Below are 22168 nucleotides of genomic sequence, written 5' to 3'. Positions count from 1 at the left end.
GTGTTTGCAGTCACATACTCGATAAAAAATGTGCCAATGTAGTTCTTTCTTATATTACATAAATTCTGCTGAACACAAAGGACCTCTCTGTCTTTAACACAAACCTCAAAAACAAAACTCTTTTCCCGGCCCATCATATTGAAAAGTGCAGTAACGCTGCAGGCAGGTGGCTGGATGAAATCAGCTCTGTGCAAGGCCATATCGGCTTTATTTAGTGCCTGAAGGTGTGCTTATTTCAGTGACTCAGTGATCCTCTCCCCTTTTCTCCGGGGGGCGACATCACTCATCTTCGCCGTTGTGACGTAGACCACATGGCCATCTGAACAGGGTGATTGTGCACGTTATCCCACTCTCGACAGCAAACATGTGCATAGCATTTTAGCATTTGATGTATCTCTGCGGAAACGGCATAATGATACGTCCCAGAAATGAAGGACCTCGGGGACAGTTGCTCCACTTTCACCTGTTCTCACTTTAGCCATTTATTTGTTTCCTTTGTGCCTTTGTCACCACTGAGCTCTGAATGAACCCAAAGTGCTTGCTTGGAAGTGGCTTGCTTGAGTGGTCATCCTGTGCTTGTTGTTTTGCTGCTTCTTTAACTTTGATGTTGTTCGACTTGGACCAAAGGGCTTTTATTTCAGTGTGAATTCCCAGCCCATATCAAACAGTGTTGCAGACTGAAAATTACTCTATTAAGTCAAAATAGTCATTATTTCATTATATTGACAGTATTAGACAAAGCCTCTATCATAAATTGCTATAAATTAGTTTTCCAGACTGCACACAAAACTGCTTTTTCATAAATCTACTATGCAGATCTTGCAAACATGCATGTATAATGGCCTCATTCCATCTGTATTAATGGAAGATTCTGTTGGGCTTAAGTCGGCGTGCTCCACTCATGCACTGCATGACCATTTGTGGTGTGGAGGCCGGTCCTCACCTTTTCCACTTCCGACACTTTCCACATCACATGACATGAGGCTCAGTCTCCTGTCACCAACTTCCAGTTACACTCTTCTCTAAGAAGCTGGGCTTTAGCCATTGCCTGTCCCTCTTTGCATTAGCCATTCCTTGTCTCTCTTTGCTTCTGTCCAAGCCTGGTGTGTTTGGCCCAAATCCCCAGGTTGCCTTGGGAGTGCTTGAATGCACAGTCACTGGCTCCAGTACCTGCTGATCCAGACCTTAGGTAGGGCATGCCTGCTTGAGCCTGCCCTGGAAACTACCTCAGCTGTCTCTTTAAAAAAGACAGACCAGTTATAAGACCAGTAATGAAGATTAATGTCTTTAAAATTCTGTATAACAGAAGATTTTGTAGGTATGAAAAGTGACCATAATGTGCAATCTTTCATTTTTTTTATAGGTTTCATTTCATTCCATTTTTATCATTCACTTTTTCAACAGCTGTATTCCACCACTTTGTAGATATTAGAAGCTTCTAAATGCTAATAGCACATGGTTTAGAGCCTGGGACTGATTTTTGAGGACATATCTAAAATAGCTACATCTCAGAGTGATGCTGGCATCACTCAAATAACCCCCTTTATCTTCATGCTGAGGTTAAAGGCAATTGCCCACAATTCCATTGCATTGCTTGTTCAGAACCTTTGACAAAAGCTCATATGATTCGAGCAGAGAGATCGCAGAAGCCTCTCTCATGTGTCCTGCCACGCATATTCCTGTCCTGGATAAGCATCACACCAAAGACCTCAAGGATAGTATCAGGGGTAGATTTTAAATTTCAGTGTCCTGAAGATGTGTGAAAAATTAACAGTGTCAGCAATGGAATGAACGGCATTGAATCACCAAGCACAGTTGAGAGTTCGGATGCTTTTCACAGTATATCCGTAGTTATCTTGTGTTCACTAAGTATATAAGTGTCAGTATGAATAAATTTGCAAATTGCCGCCTTATAGTACTGCATGACCATTTCACTGTCTTCTGACCCCTTTCATGAGCAGTGTACTGGGAGAATAACATGCTGTTTTAACCCTAATTTTGCAGGCTTGTGGGGATTCCAGAGGAGACCTCTGTTGGTCCCAGAGTCAGGACTGAGAGCAGGGTCATGGATGATCTAACTGGACATCTCGTCATAGCCTAGTGGCTGGCAGGATTTGAATAAGAGGCTGAAGATGAGGCAGGTCAACCAGATTGAATGCACACCGAGGAACTGGACGGCTCTCCTTACCCACCAGTAATAACCTACAGAGGCTCTGTGTGCCCTGGTCTCCGTATCGGAGTGCAGGCTTCAAAAAATTCTAGAGGGTGTCCCATTTCTTCATTGGTAAGTGAAGCAAATTATGAAAGTAAGTGGTATCGGCCATTAGAATCACAGATCGTGCTGGTGTCATTATGTACAGTCAATATTATAAGTGCTGTTTTGGTAGTTTAATCATTTATTATTACATTCCTAACATTTAATTTAAGTAAGCAAAGACATAGCTTAGACAAATCAAGTTTATTGTTTTTACTGTATAGTATTTCAGGGTATCACCCTACAGAATTCTTCCATTTTTTGCCCAGAGCTGTACCTATTTGTCAGCCCAACAGTGATATAGTGCAGCTGAGTCTATAATTTACTCCTATGGTAGAAATCTATTCAAAGGTTGAGCGAACTTATGAAATGGACTCACTGTAGTTATGAACTGTAGTTATGACTCAAACAATGCAGTCATTGAACTCCTGGCCCTTCTGTTAGACGAAGCATGGACAACAGCTTGATGTAATCATGCAACCATTGTGATGTACAGAGAGATATTACAGCCACGATGATTTCTTGCAGCAGATGTGAAATGTAAATTCTAGCACAGGGAAGCTTTTTTTTCTTTCAGAGAGCTGCTCTTAAATGCCATTCTTTGTGGCTGGCAGCCAGTGTGTCCCTTTGTTGGTTTCTAAAGGGAGAGGTCTGGATTTCTTGGGATTCTGAGATGCCACTAGGCAGTTTCACCACTTTCAGTACTTTTATGTTTTGCCTCAGGTGTGAAACAACAAGAGCAGAGACAATTTAGAGCATGGCTAACATTTGCTGTTAGGTGCCTGTTCTGTTTCACAGGACAGAGGCGCATCACTTTCTCAAGAACAACAACAAAAAGAGAGAGAACGTGAGAGAGACTGACTTCATATCTTTTTGCAAGTTATGAATATTACTGAAGGGATGGTGGTGGAATGATTATCCAGCTCCATGTTACCTTTGTAAAATCACAGCATTAAATAGAGCATACTCTGAATTATCATAAAGCAGTTGTGTTATAAATTATCTTAAAGTAGTTAAGTGTGTTATAAATTCTTCAACTGTAACCCTTTTGTATATATTCTATGAATATTACTGTTGCGTAGAAAATGAAGAATGATCTTGTCTCAGAGCCAGTACCTTGACAGAATGTTAATTTAGCTCCCAGCTCATCATGAATTCAGAGTTTATCATCAGCTTGCCTTAGATTGCTTGCTTATTGTGTACAGTGACGTTCCTGGTGCAGGCTCGTGTGATGTAGCTGAGCGGGTGGCATAATGGACAGTCTCAGGAACACTTCTCTCTCTCCGCTCTTTGACCAGGTGTTCTCATTAGCACCTTCCTTGCGGCCCTCGGGGAGGAGAGAGGAGGGTGAGGACAGCGAGTTTGCACTGCCCTCACACACACAGGAAGGGAGCCAAGCGAGAAGTGCTCACCAGCAGACCTCCTGTTTGTGGCAATTGTTGTCCTAAAAGCTGCTCGGAGAGTTTGGCTTAGAGTGACTACGTTTGTCGTATTGTGAATTTTGACACTTGAATTCTTTGACGGATTTGCGAGTGGTGTCATTTTTCATACTAGAGGTTAATTTGCCTGATTGAGGGAAGTGTGAATTTGTGTAGTGACTGTGAAGTGGTTTGGTTTTATTATAATTAAAGGGAGCCTATTGGTTTTGTTTCATTATCACTCAATCAGACCTCTCCTCTCACTCTAGACTAGATTATTGATTGCACGTTGTTAATTCTGCATGCATAATTAGGCAACATTTTGTTGCCATGGTAACATGTTATGACAGAGAATCTGGGACAGATATCAACCAGATTGGGCTATATTGACAGTAGGATGTGTCACACATTATGATTGATATGGGACCAAAGTCTCAAAAAGTCGCATCAAAAATATATAATGGAACATCTGCATTATTGTGGGATTGATGCTGTCTCATTGTGACATTGCTTGAAAGCCACAGCCTACCGTTTGCACTGATTCCTGGTACTTTAAGGTCTCAAGCAGCTGCTCCAGTGCTGTGTGCTGTGAGCTATCTATAGCCTTGATTTCTAGGCAACAATGTCACTGGAGACACAGAGCCATGGCTGTGGAATCAGCCTTCCCATTTGGAGAAGGGGAGTATGTTTCAAATATGAGCCAGCTGTTGTTCTCGAGTGAATCTAATAACCACAGAGTCATGACGAAGTCAGAGTCACTGCCTCTATCTTCACACTTGGGGTGAGCCACCAGACGGGATTTAGGCCCCTTCGTTCCGTGTTGGTGTACAACTCAACATGGATGAGAGTTATTCAGAATTGCAATCTCTCTATAGATATCTGTGTATGTATATATCTTTCAGCTTTATGTAACTGATCACTGTGGCACTATGAATGAAACACAATAGATAAACATTACGTATACTGATGACATTACTAATAATGTAAAAAGAATTAAATAGGGTGATAAAAATTCAAAGATGTTAATAGAGGCTTTGGTATATAAAATCTTACCTACACTAATCTACATAATAACATCAGTAGTTTAGCATCCCCAGGGTACAACCTGCTATGGTTTTCTAACATCTGCTAACTAAGCAGCCACAGGCATGATTAAATCTCAGAGTGTCCACTTTAATGACGGAAAGCACTGCAATGACAAACCGGGGACTTATCAACATTTTACAATCACATCATCCATTCTTTCTGATGTGGAGATTACACTTCACTTCCTGGTGGCTGTAAATGCAGTGAGATTATTGAAGATTTCCTACATCATAATTTCAAGAGGCAAAAGATAAGGTTTATTGTTTTGTTCTGTCTCCATGTGGAGAAAGCTGTACCATGGATGAAGCGGATATGTAGAAGGAAGGCTACAATCGGTTGCATCAGTTGCATCTACCCAAGACTCAAGTGTTACACAATCGGCCATGTGAGTTACACAAGTCTTGTAAGACTGATTTGTGAACTCTCTTCATTGTGTTCTCTTCATACCAGCTCCAGAGTGGCCTTTGAGACCTACTCTACCCTGAGTTCTCCAAGGATGTAGCCTGGCTGCTTGTTTCATTTTCCTGCAGCTGAAGGGAGCCTAGGGGAATAGTCTTCCTTTGAAATCAAATTTATGCTGTGATATCTACTAGATTCTATCAGCGATGAATGTTGTGACATTTGAAAAATGCCAGCAAAGGGCTCCGTAACCATACTTCTCACTATACCTGACATAGACAAACTTGCCAAAGATTGCCATTTCAGAAATTTACATTCTATCTTAAATCATGTTAGACATGATACTAGTTTCCTTGTCACAACCATATGAATATTATCCACAGTGTTCTGTTAACTTGATAGCATCTAAGAGTTGTCAGATGTAACTCTACCCAGTTTTACAGTTTTAATGGCTAGAAATCAGAGGTGGACATACAATGTCTGCCATTATGGCTATGAATATGAATCATAATTTGCAGTGGTTTCCAGTTAGCGGTCATGCTAATTATGGCCAGTCACATTTTAAAACAACTCTGCCAGTTAGCCAAGACGGAGACGCCATTGACTCATACTGATAGATCAGAGCAGAAGATCTCCCTCTGTGGTTTTATGCAGATGAATGGGACTTGTTGCCATGGCAACAGTGACAGATGGAGCATAGCTAGGTTGCAGTAGAGCTGAAAGGAGAGGAAGCCTGGAATCCCTGAAGAGCGAATATGGTAGGTGGTGCAACGCCTGTTCTTCTAGTTACTCCCAGTCTCTTGGTCAGTGGCAGTCCTTCGCTGGACCATCATAGCAACTTTCACGTTTCTCTGTGCTGAACGATGCAGACTATGTTGGGATAGCCTCGGTAGGTAACATATGGCTAGATGATCCTTTCCCCCTTTTCAGATTAGAACAGAAAAACTCTGGGAAAACAGCACACCTTTTTAGTATGAAGGAGCAAGACACTGCAGGAGGTGCTGAAGGTATAGTACAATCCACAAAGAGAACATGTTTATAAAATCTTACAGGCCATATGGCAAAACTCAAATTGCAGTTCTGGTTTAAGCTTCAATTCATGGTCTTTAAAATCCAGACCAAACACTGCCCTGTGGATGGAGGATGGCCAGTTTCCTGCCTGCCTTTGCTGTGTTAGGATTACCTGGAGGGTATCTTGGAAACTATAACCTAATTAGTCAAGTGACCTTCCAGGCCACTATGAGAAATTGGTGTTATTTTTTATTGTTAAGTAGGTGAATATACTGTACAATACAGTGAACAATACCTTGGAATCTAATTAAATGGAGAGCATGTTCAGTTACAAGTTATTGATATTTTGTTAATTAATGAAATCATTGCTGACATGATATAATAAAATGTACTGAATTCCTTCATATGTTGTGAATACAATCAACTTGATTTACTTCACTTGATTCTATAGTAAACATGTACTAAATCAGCCTGCACTATGGAACTCCCGATGCCTGTGTTTACTGACATCTCAACAGTAAGTGAGGAATAGGCCATCTGAATTCTTCATTCTCAGCCAATCCATTACAGCCTCTATAAACTGCACAAAATCTCTATGGCTGCTCCAGCTACCCAAATTGGATCTCAGGGTGACCTTAGACAACTGTGGCACCAAGCTAATGTTTCTGCCCACTGGTAACTGTAAAAAACCGTGATCGCAGGTTACAACCAACAGATCGAAACTCTTGTTGATCATGGATTAAGTAAGATTGCAAACAGCCATAGTGTTACATTTCACTATGATTAATGTAATGCAGTGTATTTGCACAAATATACTTGTACTTTGCATGTGTTGTTAAACAACCACATTTATGTTGCCATGACAGACTACTTGTCAAAGATAGTCGTACAAATCAAAATTTCAGTTACACGAGTTCAATATATCCCCATTTATGAAAAAATAACGGCTACCTTACTGCAATGCTGTAACATGTGTCCTTTCACTTAATTTCTTTTGGAGTTGGCCTGTCGTATTTGCACATCAACACCTTGTCTAGTGGAGAGACTTCACTGTCCCATTGCCACACTCAGCTTGGCAGCCTCTTGCTCCGCTACTGTGAGATATAGCCCTCCACAGCAATGGCTCAGACCAGGCTTAATTATAGCAGCATGGCAGCCATGTGAGGCACCCTGATGCGTCTCTTTCACTATGAGGGGTATCCTCGGATTTTCACAAAGAAGTCCCACTTCCAGCAAATGTATAGATTGCCTGCACCACCAGACTAATCTTACTGAAAACACAACATAATGTATTATAATGAATGAAAATACATTAATATAGATTATAAAATCATTGATGACTGCTGTTATGTTTTGCTGGTTGGACTGTCACATAGGCTATAATGGTGCTTTTGCAGGTTTTCAATGACAGGATATGGACATTAAATCAAATATTTATTATTGTCTTATTATTTTTGGTTGTGGTGTTTTAATTTACTGACATTTAAGGTCACTGACATACAATACGGTTACACTCAACTAGTACTTTGGCAACCCTAAGACTTTACTGAGTTTACCGCCATGTAAAAAATATGATGTGTACATATACAAAAGGGATTCTCTTAGTCTTGTTGAACCTGAAACATTTAACAAGGGTGATATGAAAAAAGAAGCATCTACTTGTTACTTAGAAGATAAATCCAGGATAGTAAGTGTCCTGTTAAGCATAATTTGATAGCTGTTTCCAAAAATATCTTAAATGGTTTATTAAACCTTGAAATAGCACATTGATGGTCTGATGGTTGTAAACCCTTTTCTAGAGAAGGAGACATTATTATTTTATTTAATCAAAGGTAATGATTCTAATTTTAAGGCTATAAGGTGTGTGATTATACATTACTATGACTGTAAGGTATATGATCATTCATTACTATGACTGTAAGGTATATATTCATTAATGTAAGGTATATTCATTAATAAGTCTGTAATGTGTATGACTAGACAAGGCTATGACTATAAATTATATGATTATACATTTAATAATAACACTTATACTCTTCCAATTGAAGTCAAGTTATGTAACTTCAGTCATGTCTGGTCATGTTTATTGAGTGCTGCTAATGCTAATTTATTGAATCAGTGAACATCTGTTTCTGGGGCAAAAAAAAATCTGTTTTGCCCCAGTTATGACAGTTTACTATGTTCAGTAGACTATAGTTCACTTCATAGTGACTGAGAGCACAAGTGGCCAATTTGTGAAATATTAAAATTATTTATTGGACTATAACAGTTAGTAGTAGACATCAATTTTCAGTATTTATTTTTATAAAAGGTTGACCTTCTTGTGTTGACTGCTGCTGGTTTATAATATTGATCCATTCTTTCTTAATGGCTGAACTAATCAGAGGGTGGTTTGGCATGCATAATTGCTCTTTATGAAGGCAGTGCTGTTATCAGAAAGGAAAGACTTTCATCTAATCATTAAACAATAGCAAAAGAGCACTGAGATAATGACTTTTCAAGGCACCCCAGAGCCAGTTTTGGAATATTTTGAGCATTGCTTTGTCAAAAAGAATTGCCCTGGCAGACAGACAAGTGATTAACAAGCCTGCCTCAGACAGCTGCGATAAGCCAAGATATGCAGTGACATGCTAAACATTTCTTTTCAAATTTATTTTGTCTGTTGTAGGATCCCAATGTGGAACTGGAAAATAAGACAGTATTGTGCATTTGAAGAAGTAAATTACAAAAATTTTTACAATAATATAAAAATACAAAAATATTGCCCAACAATGCAATATTACAAAAGAAAAACGAATGAACATTTAGTCTTTGATGCCAGGTGACTATTTCAATTGGACAAACAGAAAGCGAAATTTGAGGTAGAACAGTACAAGGCTCTCTCTGCATGTGGTGGCAACCAATCAGATTGCACTATTAAGGACAATTTATATAGACTGCAGACCTCACCAGTGAACTCACAATGTTTAAGTCTTGTCATAATATACTGCTCAGAAAATTAAGGGCACACTTAAATCACACATCACATCTTGATGAACAAATGATTCAGGTTGAAAATCTTTACTGTTACAAAGTGTGTACTTAATTGAACAAAATGATGTAACAATGGTAATTGGAAACCATAGTCAGGGCATCAGTGAGCTTCTGCACATTCTGTGGCACAAATTTGTAGTTGCAGTTGCACTGATAGAGAACATCACACAGGTTCTCAATTGGATTCAGGTCTAGGGAACTTTAGGGTCTGTCAATGGCATGCAATGCCTGCCCACTTTGGCCAGGCATTGTCCTGTACCAGGAGCAACCCAGCACCCACTGCACCAGTGTAAAATCTGACAGATCTGAGATTTCATCCTGGTACATAACAGCAGTCAGGGTATCATTGGCTATCACATGGAGATTTGTGTGACCCTCCAAGGATATGCCAGACTATCACTGACATACTGTCAAACCAGTCATGCTGAATGATGTTCCAGGCAGCATAACGTTCACCATGACATCTCCACTCTTTCACATCTGTGACGTGCTCAGTGTGAAGCTGCTCTCATCTGTAAAGGGAACAGGGCACCAGTGGTGAACCTGTCTATTCCAGTGGTGGACCTGGTCTTCTCTGATGAATGCTGGTTGAGCTGCACTGTGTTGGGCTGTGAGCACAGGTCCCACTCGAGGATATTGGGCCCTCATGCCACCCTCATGGAGTCTGTTTCTGACAGTTCAGAAACATGCACACCGGTAGTCCGCTGGATATAGTTTTGTAGGGCTCTGGCAGTGCTCCTCCTGTTCCTCCTTGCACAAAGGAGTAGATATCGGCGAGGTCGAACTGATATGTTCTTTATTCTCCATGTGATTTGAACAAACACAAAAAGAAGTCACGTTAAATTCTTCTGGAGCAAAGTAGTGTTGCATGGACGGGCACTCGTGGTCTCGTCTGCTAATGCGCAGCGTTTACCCTCCGCACCTGTAGGAGTATAAATAGGGAGATATAGAATGAGGAGCAGGTGTCTCCTATTAAAAGACAGGTGACTGAGAGCGGGGCAGGTAAGTGGTACGGTCCCTGTCTGAATTGGGCGTGTCCCTCCTGGTAGGGGACTGGCCTACCGTGACAGAACCCCCTCCAAAGACCCTGCCAGGCTCCTGGAATGTGGCCGGCCCCGCCGACACGGGGCAGGCTTAAGCGGGTATAGCCTATGGAAGGAGATGACGAGGTTGGGGTCCAAAAACTGGGAGGCAGGGGCCCAACTAGGCTCATCTGCACCATACCCCTCCCAGTCCACTAGGTATTGCAGTCCCTTCCCTTTCCTCCGGGAATCTAGCAGGGTCCGCACCCTATATGCCGGGCCCCCTTCCATCTCCAGAGGTGGGGGTGGGTCACCCGAGGGACCACCCTCCTTGGCAAAGGGACCCTCTCTCACGGGCTTTAAGGCTGACACGTGAAAGGCCCGGGATGCCCAGCTGCTCCCCATTAGGCCAATCCTATAGGATTATAGGATCCTATCACTAATCTTGTCTGTGATGGTATACGGGCCCACATACCTTGCATCCAGTTTGCCAGCGGTGCCAGCACAGCCGTCCCTGGTAGCAACCCACACCTTCTGCTTGAGTGCATATTGTGGGGTCTCTCTATGTTTCCGATCCGCTTTCCTTTTGTAAGCAGCGATCGCCTTACGTAGTCACTGATGCGTTTCCTCCCAGGTCCGCTCACTCTCCTTGCACCATTTCTCCACTGCCAGCTGGTCTGATGTGGGGGTGTTCCAAGGGTAGAGTGGCGGTTGGTACCCTAGGACACACTCAAAAGGGGTAAGACCAGTTCCCGTGTGGCGCAGAGAATTCTGCGCATCCTCCGCCCATGGGAGGTACGTGCTCCACATCTCGGGGTGTTGTTGGCTGTAGAGACGCAGGAACTTACCTAGTTCCTGGTTGACTTGTTCTACTTATCCATTGGTCTGAAGGTGGTAGCCGGACATTAGGTTGACCGTGATATTCAGCTTATCCAGCAGTTCCTTCCACACCCGCGATGTGAACTGAGGGCCTCGGTCCAAAACGATGTCCTCAGGTAGACCAAACTGCCTGAAGACCTGGCAGAACAGTAGGTCGGCTGTCTCCAGTGCGGCAGGCAGGGCTGCCAAAGGGATACAAGGAACCATTTTGGAGAACCTATCTACTATGGTCAGGATAATGGTGTTACCCTCCGAGACAGGTAAGTCAGTAACAAAGTCTACAGCTAGGTGGGACCATGGTCAGAAGGGAGTAGGCAGTGGGAGAAGCTTACCTGCAGGCGGAATACATGGTGTTTTGCTGCAGGCGCAGTCCGCACAAGAAGCCTCATACCTCACCACGTCCTTATTCATCGCAGGCTACCAATAACGTGTCCCTATAATCTGTGCGGTGCGAGTAGTGCCAGGGTGTCCCGTTTCCACTGATGTATGCGCCCACGTGATCAGTGAACCCCGATGTTTAAGTGGCACCTAGAGGGTGGACACTGTGGATGTAGGTTGGCTGCCTCTATTTGTCGGTCTAGATCCCACTCCAGAGACAGCAGAAAGCATGAGGGGGAGAGAACAGGTTCTGAGCTCGTCGATAAGGCCTCTGCGTTGTGTTGCAGGGAAAGCACGTCCACCTGGGCGCTTTTCTCCCCAGGCCTATAGGTGACCCGGAACTTGAATCTAGAGAAAAAGATTGACCACCTGGCTTGTCTGGCATTCAGTCTCTTGGTAGTCTGGAAGTACTCCAGGTTCCTGTGGTCGGTGAACACTGTGAAGGGGTGTCATGCTCCCTCGAGCCAGTGCCTCCACTCCTGGAAAGCGAGTTTCATTGATAGTAGCTCGTGGTCCCCAATGCCGTAGTTCAACGCCAAATGGTCTCTCTGGGTCCAGTTGTTGCAACACGGGTGCTGTGGAGAAGGCAGTCTTGAGCTCCTAGAAGGATTTTTCCACCTCGGGGGTCCATCTGATCCCCCTAGCCGGTCCCCGGAGTTGATCTGTGAGGGGCCTCGCTAGCGAACTGAAGGACTTGATGAATCTACGATAAAAGTTAGCAAAGCCTAGAAAATGCAGGTGACTGAGAGCAGGGCAAGTAAGTGGTACGGTCCCTCCCAGTAGGGGACCGGCCTACCGTTACACTAACTGGACAGGTCAATGTTCCTGAAGTTTAATTGAGTTGTGTTATACTGTGATGATTAAGTGTTCCTTATTCATCCTTAAGTCCTTCATTTTTCTTTATTTTTTTTTAGCAGTATATAGCTAAACCATAAAATGTTCAGCAATTATATCTGAAGTGTTAATGTAGCTAATTTGTTCAGAAAATATGAAATGAAATGAATGGCATTCACAAACTAGGCTCAGTAGAGTCTCAGTGCAGATGTCGTCCTGTCAAATGAAGTGTGTAGAACAGATGTGAAATGAGACCTAGATGTGGAATGTGGTAAAGGGAAAGACCCACCATCACTTTCTGTATTAGTTAGGTCATCCCAGTAGGTTATTTTCTAAACATGATTCCAAGTCATGTAATGAACCAGTAATGTGCAACTAGCAAGCAAATAGCCAGGAAGGAATCTTGATGTCAGTACTCTCCAGCCCACTGTAACACAGTTATGAGTTGCTATCTAACTGGCTGTTTCTGCATGTTTCTTACATAGTAACTCTACCTATAGTACGTAATCCACCCTGCTCAAAACCAATTTATTTATCCTGCTCGAAATGGGCTTTATGTGATGTGAAGTCCTGATGACCATGAACAACAGTGTATGCTGTGCATCTCTCTGTCAGTTGTCATTTGGCTTACCTGACGGATGTGGCACAAATATCTAATTCTGCCTTCAACTTCCTCTTTGGACACTTTATCTCTGCCACTCTTAGCGAGAAAGAAAGAGGAAGAGCATGAGGTTACCATGGTAACAAAGAGCCCACATGAAAGCCAAGTATGAATATTGTTATTGTGCTCTAATTTCTGCTCAAGAAATCACTAATTAGCTAGGATTAAGTGCATTGTATACTATATGTTATCTGTATGTGTGATTCCCTTCCAGGTGCCACTTCCAGAGATTTTTAAAATTAATTTTCTTTATTGATAACGAGATGCAGAGAATGAAATCATGTATGAAAGTCTTGCATGATTAACCTTAGTTCCTGGACAGTTCCTTACTACACTGAGTTTTGCGCCCATTGCATTTGCACATTTTTTATTATGACATAAGTAGGCGTATATACCGGCAACATCGATATACAAATAGAAACTGCCCCAATGCTGAATTATTATGGGAAATGTCTTCTCATTTAGTGTTTGCAATATATTTAAGGAAAATACCCTGTTAGAAAGGGAATAACCCTTGTCTGACAGACCATAAGGCCCCTTTCAAATGAAAAGGTTTGTTTATGTATTCCCACATGACAGATCCCTTCAGTGACGAAGGGTATTGTAATTTTGCCACAGTGTTCTACTATGTGACGGAACAGCAGGATGGAAAAGAGCCATTAAGTGACTGTTAAAGAAGCTTAACTGCTAGATTTAACTTAAGAAGAGAGTATTCTGAATGTAGACAGTCCATTTTCAGTGTAGACCATGTCTTCTCAGTATAGACAGTCTATTCTCAGTGTCGACCATGTCTTCTAAGTGAAGACAGTCCATTTTCAGTGTAGACCATGTCTTCTCAGTGTATACAGTCTATTCTCAGTGTAAACAGTCTATTCTCGGTGTTGACAATGTCTTTTCAGTGTAGACAGTCTATTCTGTGTTGACCATGTCTTTTCAGTATAGTTGGAGGCCCTTCCTAAAGTCTAACTATGTACTGAATTCTAATGTAGTTGGCTAGGCTAATCTAATTTTTTTCTTTATTGTTTTTATATTTCTCATCAATTTAACTGCATTATTACTCCAGACCCAATTTTAGAATGTTACAATTTGAAGGTTAAAATAATTTGGTCCCTAAAATGATGATCATAGAAAAACTGTTTAAAATATTATTTACACGTCCTCATAAAAAAACTATAACAAAAATGTGGAAATGTTTATGATGTTTTTGGCTTAATCATGTCTAAGTGGTTCAACATGATGTGTCCTTGGTGAAGCTTGAATGAGAAGTGCAGAGCTAATGCCTGTGTTGGGATTATATTCATCTCCCTGACAATCATCGAGGTCTCAATAGCTCTCAGGAGATAAAGGTTACCGCCATCTCCATCTCTTCTATTAATTCACAGAGCACAACTTCATAATTGCAGATCAATAAAAAGTTGCTGTTGTGTGTGCTGTTATTGAGTGGCCTAGAACATCTCTGCGTTCATATTGTTTTTCAAGTGCCTTACATTTTTTTTTCAGGACTTACTGTCACAACAGGCAGTACATTTGAGAATAAAGGCAGACAGCACAAATCCGTAAGAGAACAGAGGATCAGATAGACAAGGTCAAAATGTGGAAACAAGCAACTACAAGTAAGTGGGAATTAGAATAAGGCTCATTAAGGCTTGTTACATTAACAGGACCTCATAAAAATCTGGGGGGACGGGGGATGTGAGAACAGTTAATATTCATCTCATAATGAGTCTATAAACAAGAAATGGGTAATTACAGATGACAATGAGCAGAACATACCACAGTGGAGCTGAATTCAGTGTAGACCGATGGGAAGTGGAGAAACTAGTGTAAAGTTTCACACGGTAACTCCCTGATAAATGAATCATGCACATTTTGGATGACCATAAATGAATGATGAAGTTATTTTCTTCTTCTTAATGTTTTATACATTATAATATAATGTCCTGAACCGTAAATAACAGGGTCAGAAACTTTAATAACAAAATTAAAGCATTCTATATTCAGATTAAGACTATAGTTCTGGATTAATTCCAATCATTGTCAGTGGGGTCTGGTCTGGGGTACGGCTAGTCTTAGTTTATATCCAAAAAGGCAGTCTTGTACTAAAACAGGGGACTTAAGTAAAATTGTCATTGCAAATATTGTTCTTGCAGAGATTTTTTCTGTCTGTAAAAATAATTTGCAGCTACTGAGTACTGATGCAATGTATTTCAAAGTACATTGTAAATTTGTTAGCCCATAGTGAAAAGATACATTCGCCCAGGGATACAGTGTATTGGTTGCATGTTTGTTTATGATTTTATATCAAAGAGTTTAGTTCAGTTAAGATAACTTCACTGCTAAGATCCAGCTACATCCTTGCAGCAGCATCTCTGAATGTTCTAACATCTTTACTGCGTTCGGGAGGTACTACACCAAGATCCTGATATCATCATTAAATGCTGTATGTAGACACACTTGGGCAGTTCTGATCTTTAATATAGTTGGCAGAGGTTGACTGCTCTTGTGGGAATTGAAGGACATGATGCAGATCAGATCGGTGTTGCTGCAGTGTAGTGTCTGGTGCAGAAATGTGAACAGATTAGTCTGAAATAGCTCCTGCTTTCATAACGTCTATGTTGTATCCCTCTGGCTATATGATATTCTTGTTCTGCTGCACAGCACATAAACCATAGCACACTATTACTGGAGTCATCTGACTGTCTACTCTCTAAAGTATCTTAGAATAGAGTTATACCTACTATCTTACCAGAAAAACAAAATAAAAACAAGCTCCAATTCATTGCACAAGTGAAGAGTATTCTTTAGCTGACCAGAACATATCTGTGGCCTTTTCTTATCTGGTCTATCAGAATTTGGTTTATAGCTTATTCTCCTGAAAAATGTTTCAGTCTAACCATTACTTTCTGTGTGGACAGGGCTGCTCATCAGAAATGACAAAAACATATTGCAACAGACCTGGTAACGTAGCAGATTTTGCATCATGTGCAATGGCAGATAGTTTTCTGCTAACAAAGTTGCCTACTTAATGAACAGGAGTGAAGCTACGCAGATATGGGCCAGTACCCCAAGACCCATGTCCTGCACTTACCCAATGTTCTGGGGCTTCTTTCCCCAGTATTGCTCAGAATGAGGGTTTTTTGTTTGTTTGTTTGTTTGTTTTTTTCATAGAACTGTAAGGACAGCCTTCCCCTTTGCTTCTGCTTATCTTCATAAAAATGTCTGTTTGGCATGCAATTCAGCTCAAAATGCTACCCAGTTTACTGTTCTGAAATTCCGTATCGCGGTAGGGGGTGACAGTAATGATGTCAGACTGCCTAAACTGAGAATGCTCCAGTCAATATAGGGAGTGCTCTCTCAGTGAATGGATGCTCGAGAAAGGCAATCTGCGTATGTATTTTAATTACTGAGGCTCCTATCTGAGGCAGATTACTTCGACATATGCTGCAAAGAATCAATAGGCCCGCGTTCACCGAGCAGCACAGTGGAAGGCCTCTATTTCACACTGGTTAGTGTTTTACCACGACACGACGCGTCTCATCCGTTCGATGTCGTAGCCCACCTGTCGGTGGTCTCCGTAGACCGGGTGACTAAGAACAACATTTAACAAGAGGCCATGCAAACGGGGGCGTATGTAGTTCATGAGCATAATAGCATCAGGGGACTGTCCTACGTTTCTGGTCTCCCTCTCTTCTCTCATGCTCTGGCGTAAATGAAACCACTCCTCTCCCCGGACTCCCCCTTCCTCCGCATAGTGAGCCGAGAGCGGCGCGATGCGACCGGGGGACGGTGAGAAACAGATTCGCGCAACATTGTTACTTCACGACGATGGATATTGTGATGGCCGTTGATAAAAAATCGCTCTGATATGGCTCAGAACGCGTTGAGAAAGAGGGGGAGCTACATCAGCGTAAGCTGATAAAGACGTCCGTATCTCTCTCTCTTTTTTAAAAAAAAAAGAAAAGAAAACGCGCTGCGTGAAGAGCATTACGACTTATTAATGTAACATAAACTTCATTTTTTCCACAGAAAAACGAGAAGGCATGGCTTAGTGGGTTTGTCGTAAACTAAAATGCATATTATATATTATTAGGTTAAAACTGCATAATTTATTGCTCTGTAGCAGATAATGTGGCTGCACTCTTGCTATTACAATAGAACAGCATTTTATGCCGCTGGAAGGCTGAGTCGTTGCGAGTCGAGGACAGACCGCGCTATAATGTGATGCTCCGTGGATTTCGACCACTCCTCCGTCTACTATCTCAAGACCAACGACAGGGTCTTGGATTACAATTGGAATAAAAAGCAGTTTGTTGAATCAGTCCAATGGACTCAACGCTTCAGTGTGAGTAATGGAAGTTTTGTTACATGCACCGCATTCTGTGTTCAGTCGGCCTGTTCGTTGCGCAAAAACAATGTTCACCTGTCCTTATACTGTCCGTATCGGTTAATTAAACCTATTAAAAGGCTCATGTCCATGCCGGTTACCTAAAAGGTTTGGAGTTATTCTAATAGTCGTCATGGCTGATTATATTTGCTGCTCGGTTTGGCCTTTGTAAGTTTCATTTCAGGTATTGTAACGAGATATTCTAGGGTGAGCGCAGACATCAAAATTCAAGAATCAGTAGTGTGGTGACAAGACACAATGCAAAAGTGACATATGACATTTGGTCATTACTAGTACAGGTAACCAGGCTACTACTCGAGATCATAACTGATAAAGCCTAACTGATCAAAACAGACTAACTATTCTGTAGGCACCTCATAGGTTTAAATTTTTCTGCCAAGTCATCTATTTAAGCATATTTTAGCCAGAGTAACCATGGAAACAATATTCCTCTTTTAAATAGTCATGAAGTGCTCATCCCATCACATCTTTGTACTCCAACCCTGATATCAGGGCACTTTGCCAGTTAATACTTTCTTTGTAGTGCAACCCATTATAGAGCTGTATCTGTTTATCCATCTATTTATATACCCTCACTTAAAATGTCAAATTGGTTCTTCATTTTTCTCATCCATCCATTCATCCATCCATTATTTGATCAGTATTTACTTACAGTATTTAATAACTGGTATTCATACATGTTAATAGTTTTGTTTATGAATTAATATCATGTTTCATGCTTATATTTTCTATTGCATGGTACAAGTTTTAGGAAAAAATCTAAATGGAATATGTAGGTATCTATAAAGTTCTGAAGGCTTACAAAAAAAAATTGTTCATTGTGGAATGTCCTGTAATAAGAACATGTGTAATATGTATACAATACCCTGTTATTTCTGAATGGCAATCATTCTAAATGGCTGTAATACTTGCATATCTTAAATGGTTTTTAATATTTCTAAGTATTTGTGTGCACATACACTGTTTTTTTTTATTTATTGTTTTTAAAATTACTTTTCTACTTTTTTATAGTTTAGTGATAATTACACAGGACTAGCCATGGAGCATGGTTCTTTTACACTGAGATTTACTCTAGCACGGAGATGTGGTCTGGCACTCAGATGCATCGAACTGATATCTGCTACCAGGGTTGGATGCCATGGTGAATTCAGTCTCTCGGGGCTTGTTTTTGTATGTGCAGGCCAACCATTTCCTTAGGAAAGTGTGTGAGCCGCAGATAACCAGCAGAACAGGTGTAAGCAGATCAGGTGCGGCAGTGTCCCACTGCTTGAGCAATGGGAGAAAAGAAGGCTTGACGGCGATACAAAGGCTGAGTGGCAGGGCCAGTGGACTGATGTTTGTATGATGAGCCTCGTGGCTGTCCAGAGATAAATGGCCTTTCTTCTGCTGGGTTGGCAGGGGATGCTGAGGCTGGATGTGGGCCAAGCTGCTCTAGGACAGGAGAGTAGGGAACAGTCTGTCACCAAGGGTACTGATATACACTGTCCTCCTGCCAAGTGCCAACTCCTCTCGCTCTCTTCATAAGAAAAAAAAACAACAAAAAACTATGATTTTCTCTTCTTTGGTGAGATTCTTTTTTCAGATCTGCTTCCTCTGCTATGTCAAATAGGCCCATTGGCAGAGCAGTGCTGACGAGTTGCTAACACTGCAGTTGGTTTTATGTTTCTGCTTCGCTTCTGGCTTAATAAATGCTGAGTGCAGTCACTCTTCTGTGATTTTTGATTAAGGGTAATTTTAGCCCATTTAACTCTTAAAAGCACAGGTCTTTTACCAAATGTTTGTAAATGCATCTAGCAGTTAGTGACCTAGCACCTTTATCCGACCCAAATCAATTTACAAAGTGCCATAATAGTGTGAAACTGTAACATTTCATTGACAATAACAAAATAATAAAATACATTTTGTTATATTTTGATATACATTTGCTACTTTCTTAACAAAGGCTATACCCCAAATGACAGCATGTGGTTCATAACTACTTGTACATAGATCATTTGACAGGCACTGGGCACCTACTGAGCAACATGTTAAGCTCAAGTTTAGAGAATGCAGTTGACAACTAATTATGCATCATTATTTTGTCAATCAGTCAGCTAACAGAAATCACATGACAGTGGACTGCTTGCACACCAATATTTTGCCAAGCACTCACTGGACAGAAATGGCAATGCAAATTACAGAGCACTGTCCAAAACTATTCTACACTGATGCTTTAGGTTTAGGCATATGGGAGCTTGATGAATGCAAATGGAGGTATCAAAGAGGCAGAAGGAGTAGGAAGCAGTAAGGATATGCGTCTAAGTGTTAAGATACTGAAATGCCTTCCTCTCTTCATTTCCTCATTTGACATTTGTAGATTTTTGAACAATGCGAACATATATGCTTGACCTCTTTTGCAGCACCTACATTAGGGCAAGACTGAAGTGCAAAATATATAAAAAGTCTGATATATTAAAGTGTGATCCTATCAGGACTTCAGTGCTTTTGCGCTTTAAAGTTGAGTGGGACTTACAGACTGCTGAAGAACCCTAGCTGATGTTGGAGACATGCCCAGCCAGTGAAGCATGCACGATTCTGGCCACCAGTGTGAAGCCTGAAACACCCAAGAGTTTGCATGTTCACACAGCTCTTAACAGAAGATTCCCATTGTGCCTGTTCTCACATTTTGCAATTCTGGAGAACACAGTGCCTGCTAAGCTGGAATGCAGTAGTGTATGTGTGTTAAGGATCTGATTTACTACACAACACGACACATATGCTAGTGTGTATGTAGTCTGTAAAAACAAAACCATGTCATTCTCTAAAGATGTAATAATACTTCCATCTGTTGGAATCTATACATGGGAAGCAAGCTCTCTGTTTCATGTAGTACTGAGTTTGAAATCGTTTGCAGCCTTCAGCCCTAAACCCCCCTTAGAAAGCACACTGGCTCTTATTCAAATCCAGACTGCTCTGTGTTTTCTTAGGAACACTCACAATAAAGCTTCTTAGTTTCCTTAGACTTTCATTACTTTGGCCATAGAAATGTGCGAATAGGATGAGTCAAGGCTGTACTACTTTCTTTTTTATGCTATTCCTACATTGCAGGGATAGAAGAGTACTTGGAAGACCTATATCTCCATTGCACTTTATGCTCTCCTACTTGATTTTCTCTGTCACTAACATACTTGTCAAGTAGACTTCCACAGCAGAGAAGCTTGTGTTTTTACAGGTGATTTGGCAGTGAAATGCTTGTGTGATGCAGTGTCAGTGTACTCTTTCCCCCACAAGGCACAGGGATAGGGATGGTTTCAGTTCATATGTGGCACTACCAGTGTCTATCCCATGCCTTTGGAGTGATGATGCCAAGAGCCTGAGTTCAACACATCTGTGACTTAAAGGCACAACAGTACTATGCTAGAAATGCTAGACTGTTAACTAATGCTACTACTGCCAATAATGATACTACACTTAGTAACTGCTTCATGCAGCTTCTATGTCAATGTGGATAGAACTAAGGATGCAGACATCGTCTATTTGGGCTTTATATTTTGTACGTGTATTCTAGATGTGCGGTGCTACTCCAGCTGTTTTTAATCCATCGGTTACTTTAAATGTGACCTGAAGGCAATGGACAGAGTTGTTTGTCATTTGCTATTCATCTAAGTGTGAACGTGATTTGCTCATTAGATTGTATAACTGACATTTTAGAAATGTGCCTGGATTGGTGTGAGCATGTGTGTCAGTATTTGTTGCACAGCTACAAAACAGGAATGTTGAGAGAATGAATTTTGGTAATGTTTGGCTCTAATTAACCAAAAACTCTTCAACTATGAGCCAAATCTTGCAGATTAATTGATCAGAAAGTGCTTTCCAATCCTGTCTTTAACATAGTTCTCGAAAAATGGCTGAGACTCAATTTCTTCAAGCTATGGTTGTTCCTTGACATTATCCTCATGATAAAGACTCTGTTGGACAGTTTTAATGGCACATTAACTATTTTATAATCACAAATAATACAAACTAAAAGCCTTCCATGGTATTCCATGCATTCTGTGTTTGCTACAGAGACAAACATTCCTCCAGAATCATAGCAGTGTTCATGTTGGTTTGCAGATGATTCCTGACATCTGAAACATGTCCAAAATGTGCCCATCACCAGGACCTGGAGAGGCTGAAGTAAATGGTTAAGGCACCAAACCTTTCAAATATAAATAATAAATACTTGGTTTAGTTTTGTAGGTCACATCATCTCAAAGCCGTTTTTATAGACTCAGTGATGCGCAGTGCTGCCTTTGCACATACCCATACATTCTTCTCTTCATAAGGCTGGGATTTGTGGGAGCGCTGGGATTTGTGGGAGCGCTGGGATTTGTAGGATGTGCTGAGTTTGCAGTTACAGTAAAAGAAGCCTTTACATTCATGCTGGCTAAATTCGCGTTCTTTGAGAGTAGGGGAACATGAGCATTTTCTTAGGCAGAGTTGAACACCTGTTGGCCTTGGTCAGGTTTGGATAACCAGTCTGAGACTCAGCATGCAAGTGCTTGAGAGGTGCAACAGGAGATCTTAGATGGCTACTTTTTAGGCAGTTAGCAGCAGTAATCAAGACTTTTCTTAGATAAAACTTTAGTATAATATCCCATCAAAAATATAAACATTTTTGTAAATCACTTGTAAATAACACTGGCTTAACAAAGATTTTGTCCCATGCCAGAAATACCTGTTTTTAGGTATTTTTGCACAGTGACTCCAAATATGTTTTCAGAATTACTCTATCACCCGTAGGTTTTTCTTTTATTTAGGTTCTAG

The 22168-nt window shown here is 41.1% G+C and overlaps 1 protein-coding gene across 11 annotated transcripts in view; it reads left to right on the top strand.

The window, feature by feature from the left end:
* Positions 1–22168, top strand: part of lrrc7 (leucine rich repeat containing 7) — an 83535-nt gene that overhangs the window by 12646 nt on the left and 48721 nt on the right. For 10 of the 11 annotated variants that reach the window (XM_027013561.2, XM_027013550.2, XM_027013557.2 and 7 more), the window contains exon 1: positions 16738–17317. In XM_027013561.2, the coding sequence (XP_026869362.1) occupies positions 17299–17317 (19 nt within the window). In that variant the 5' untranslated portion in view covers positions 16738–17298. Of the gene's footprint in view, positions 1–2004; positions 2285–16737; positions 17318–22168 lie in introns of those variants that run through there. The other variant, XM_027013552.2, reaches the window with a different exon arrangement.

This window comes from Electrophorus electricus, chromosome 3 (genome assembly GCF_013358815.1).
Source record: "Electrophorus electricus isolate fEleEle1 chromosome 3, fEleEle1.pri, whole genome shotgun sequence".
NCBI classification, from domain to species: domain Eukaryota; kingdom Metazoa; phylum Chordata; class Actinopteri; order Gymnotiformes; family Gymnotidae; genus Electrophorus; species Electrophorus electricus.
This window is presented reverse-complemented; position numbering and strand designations above follow the sequence as displayed.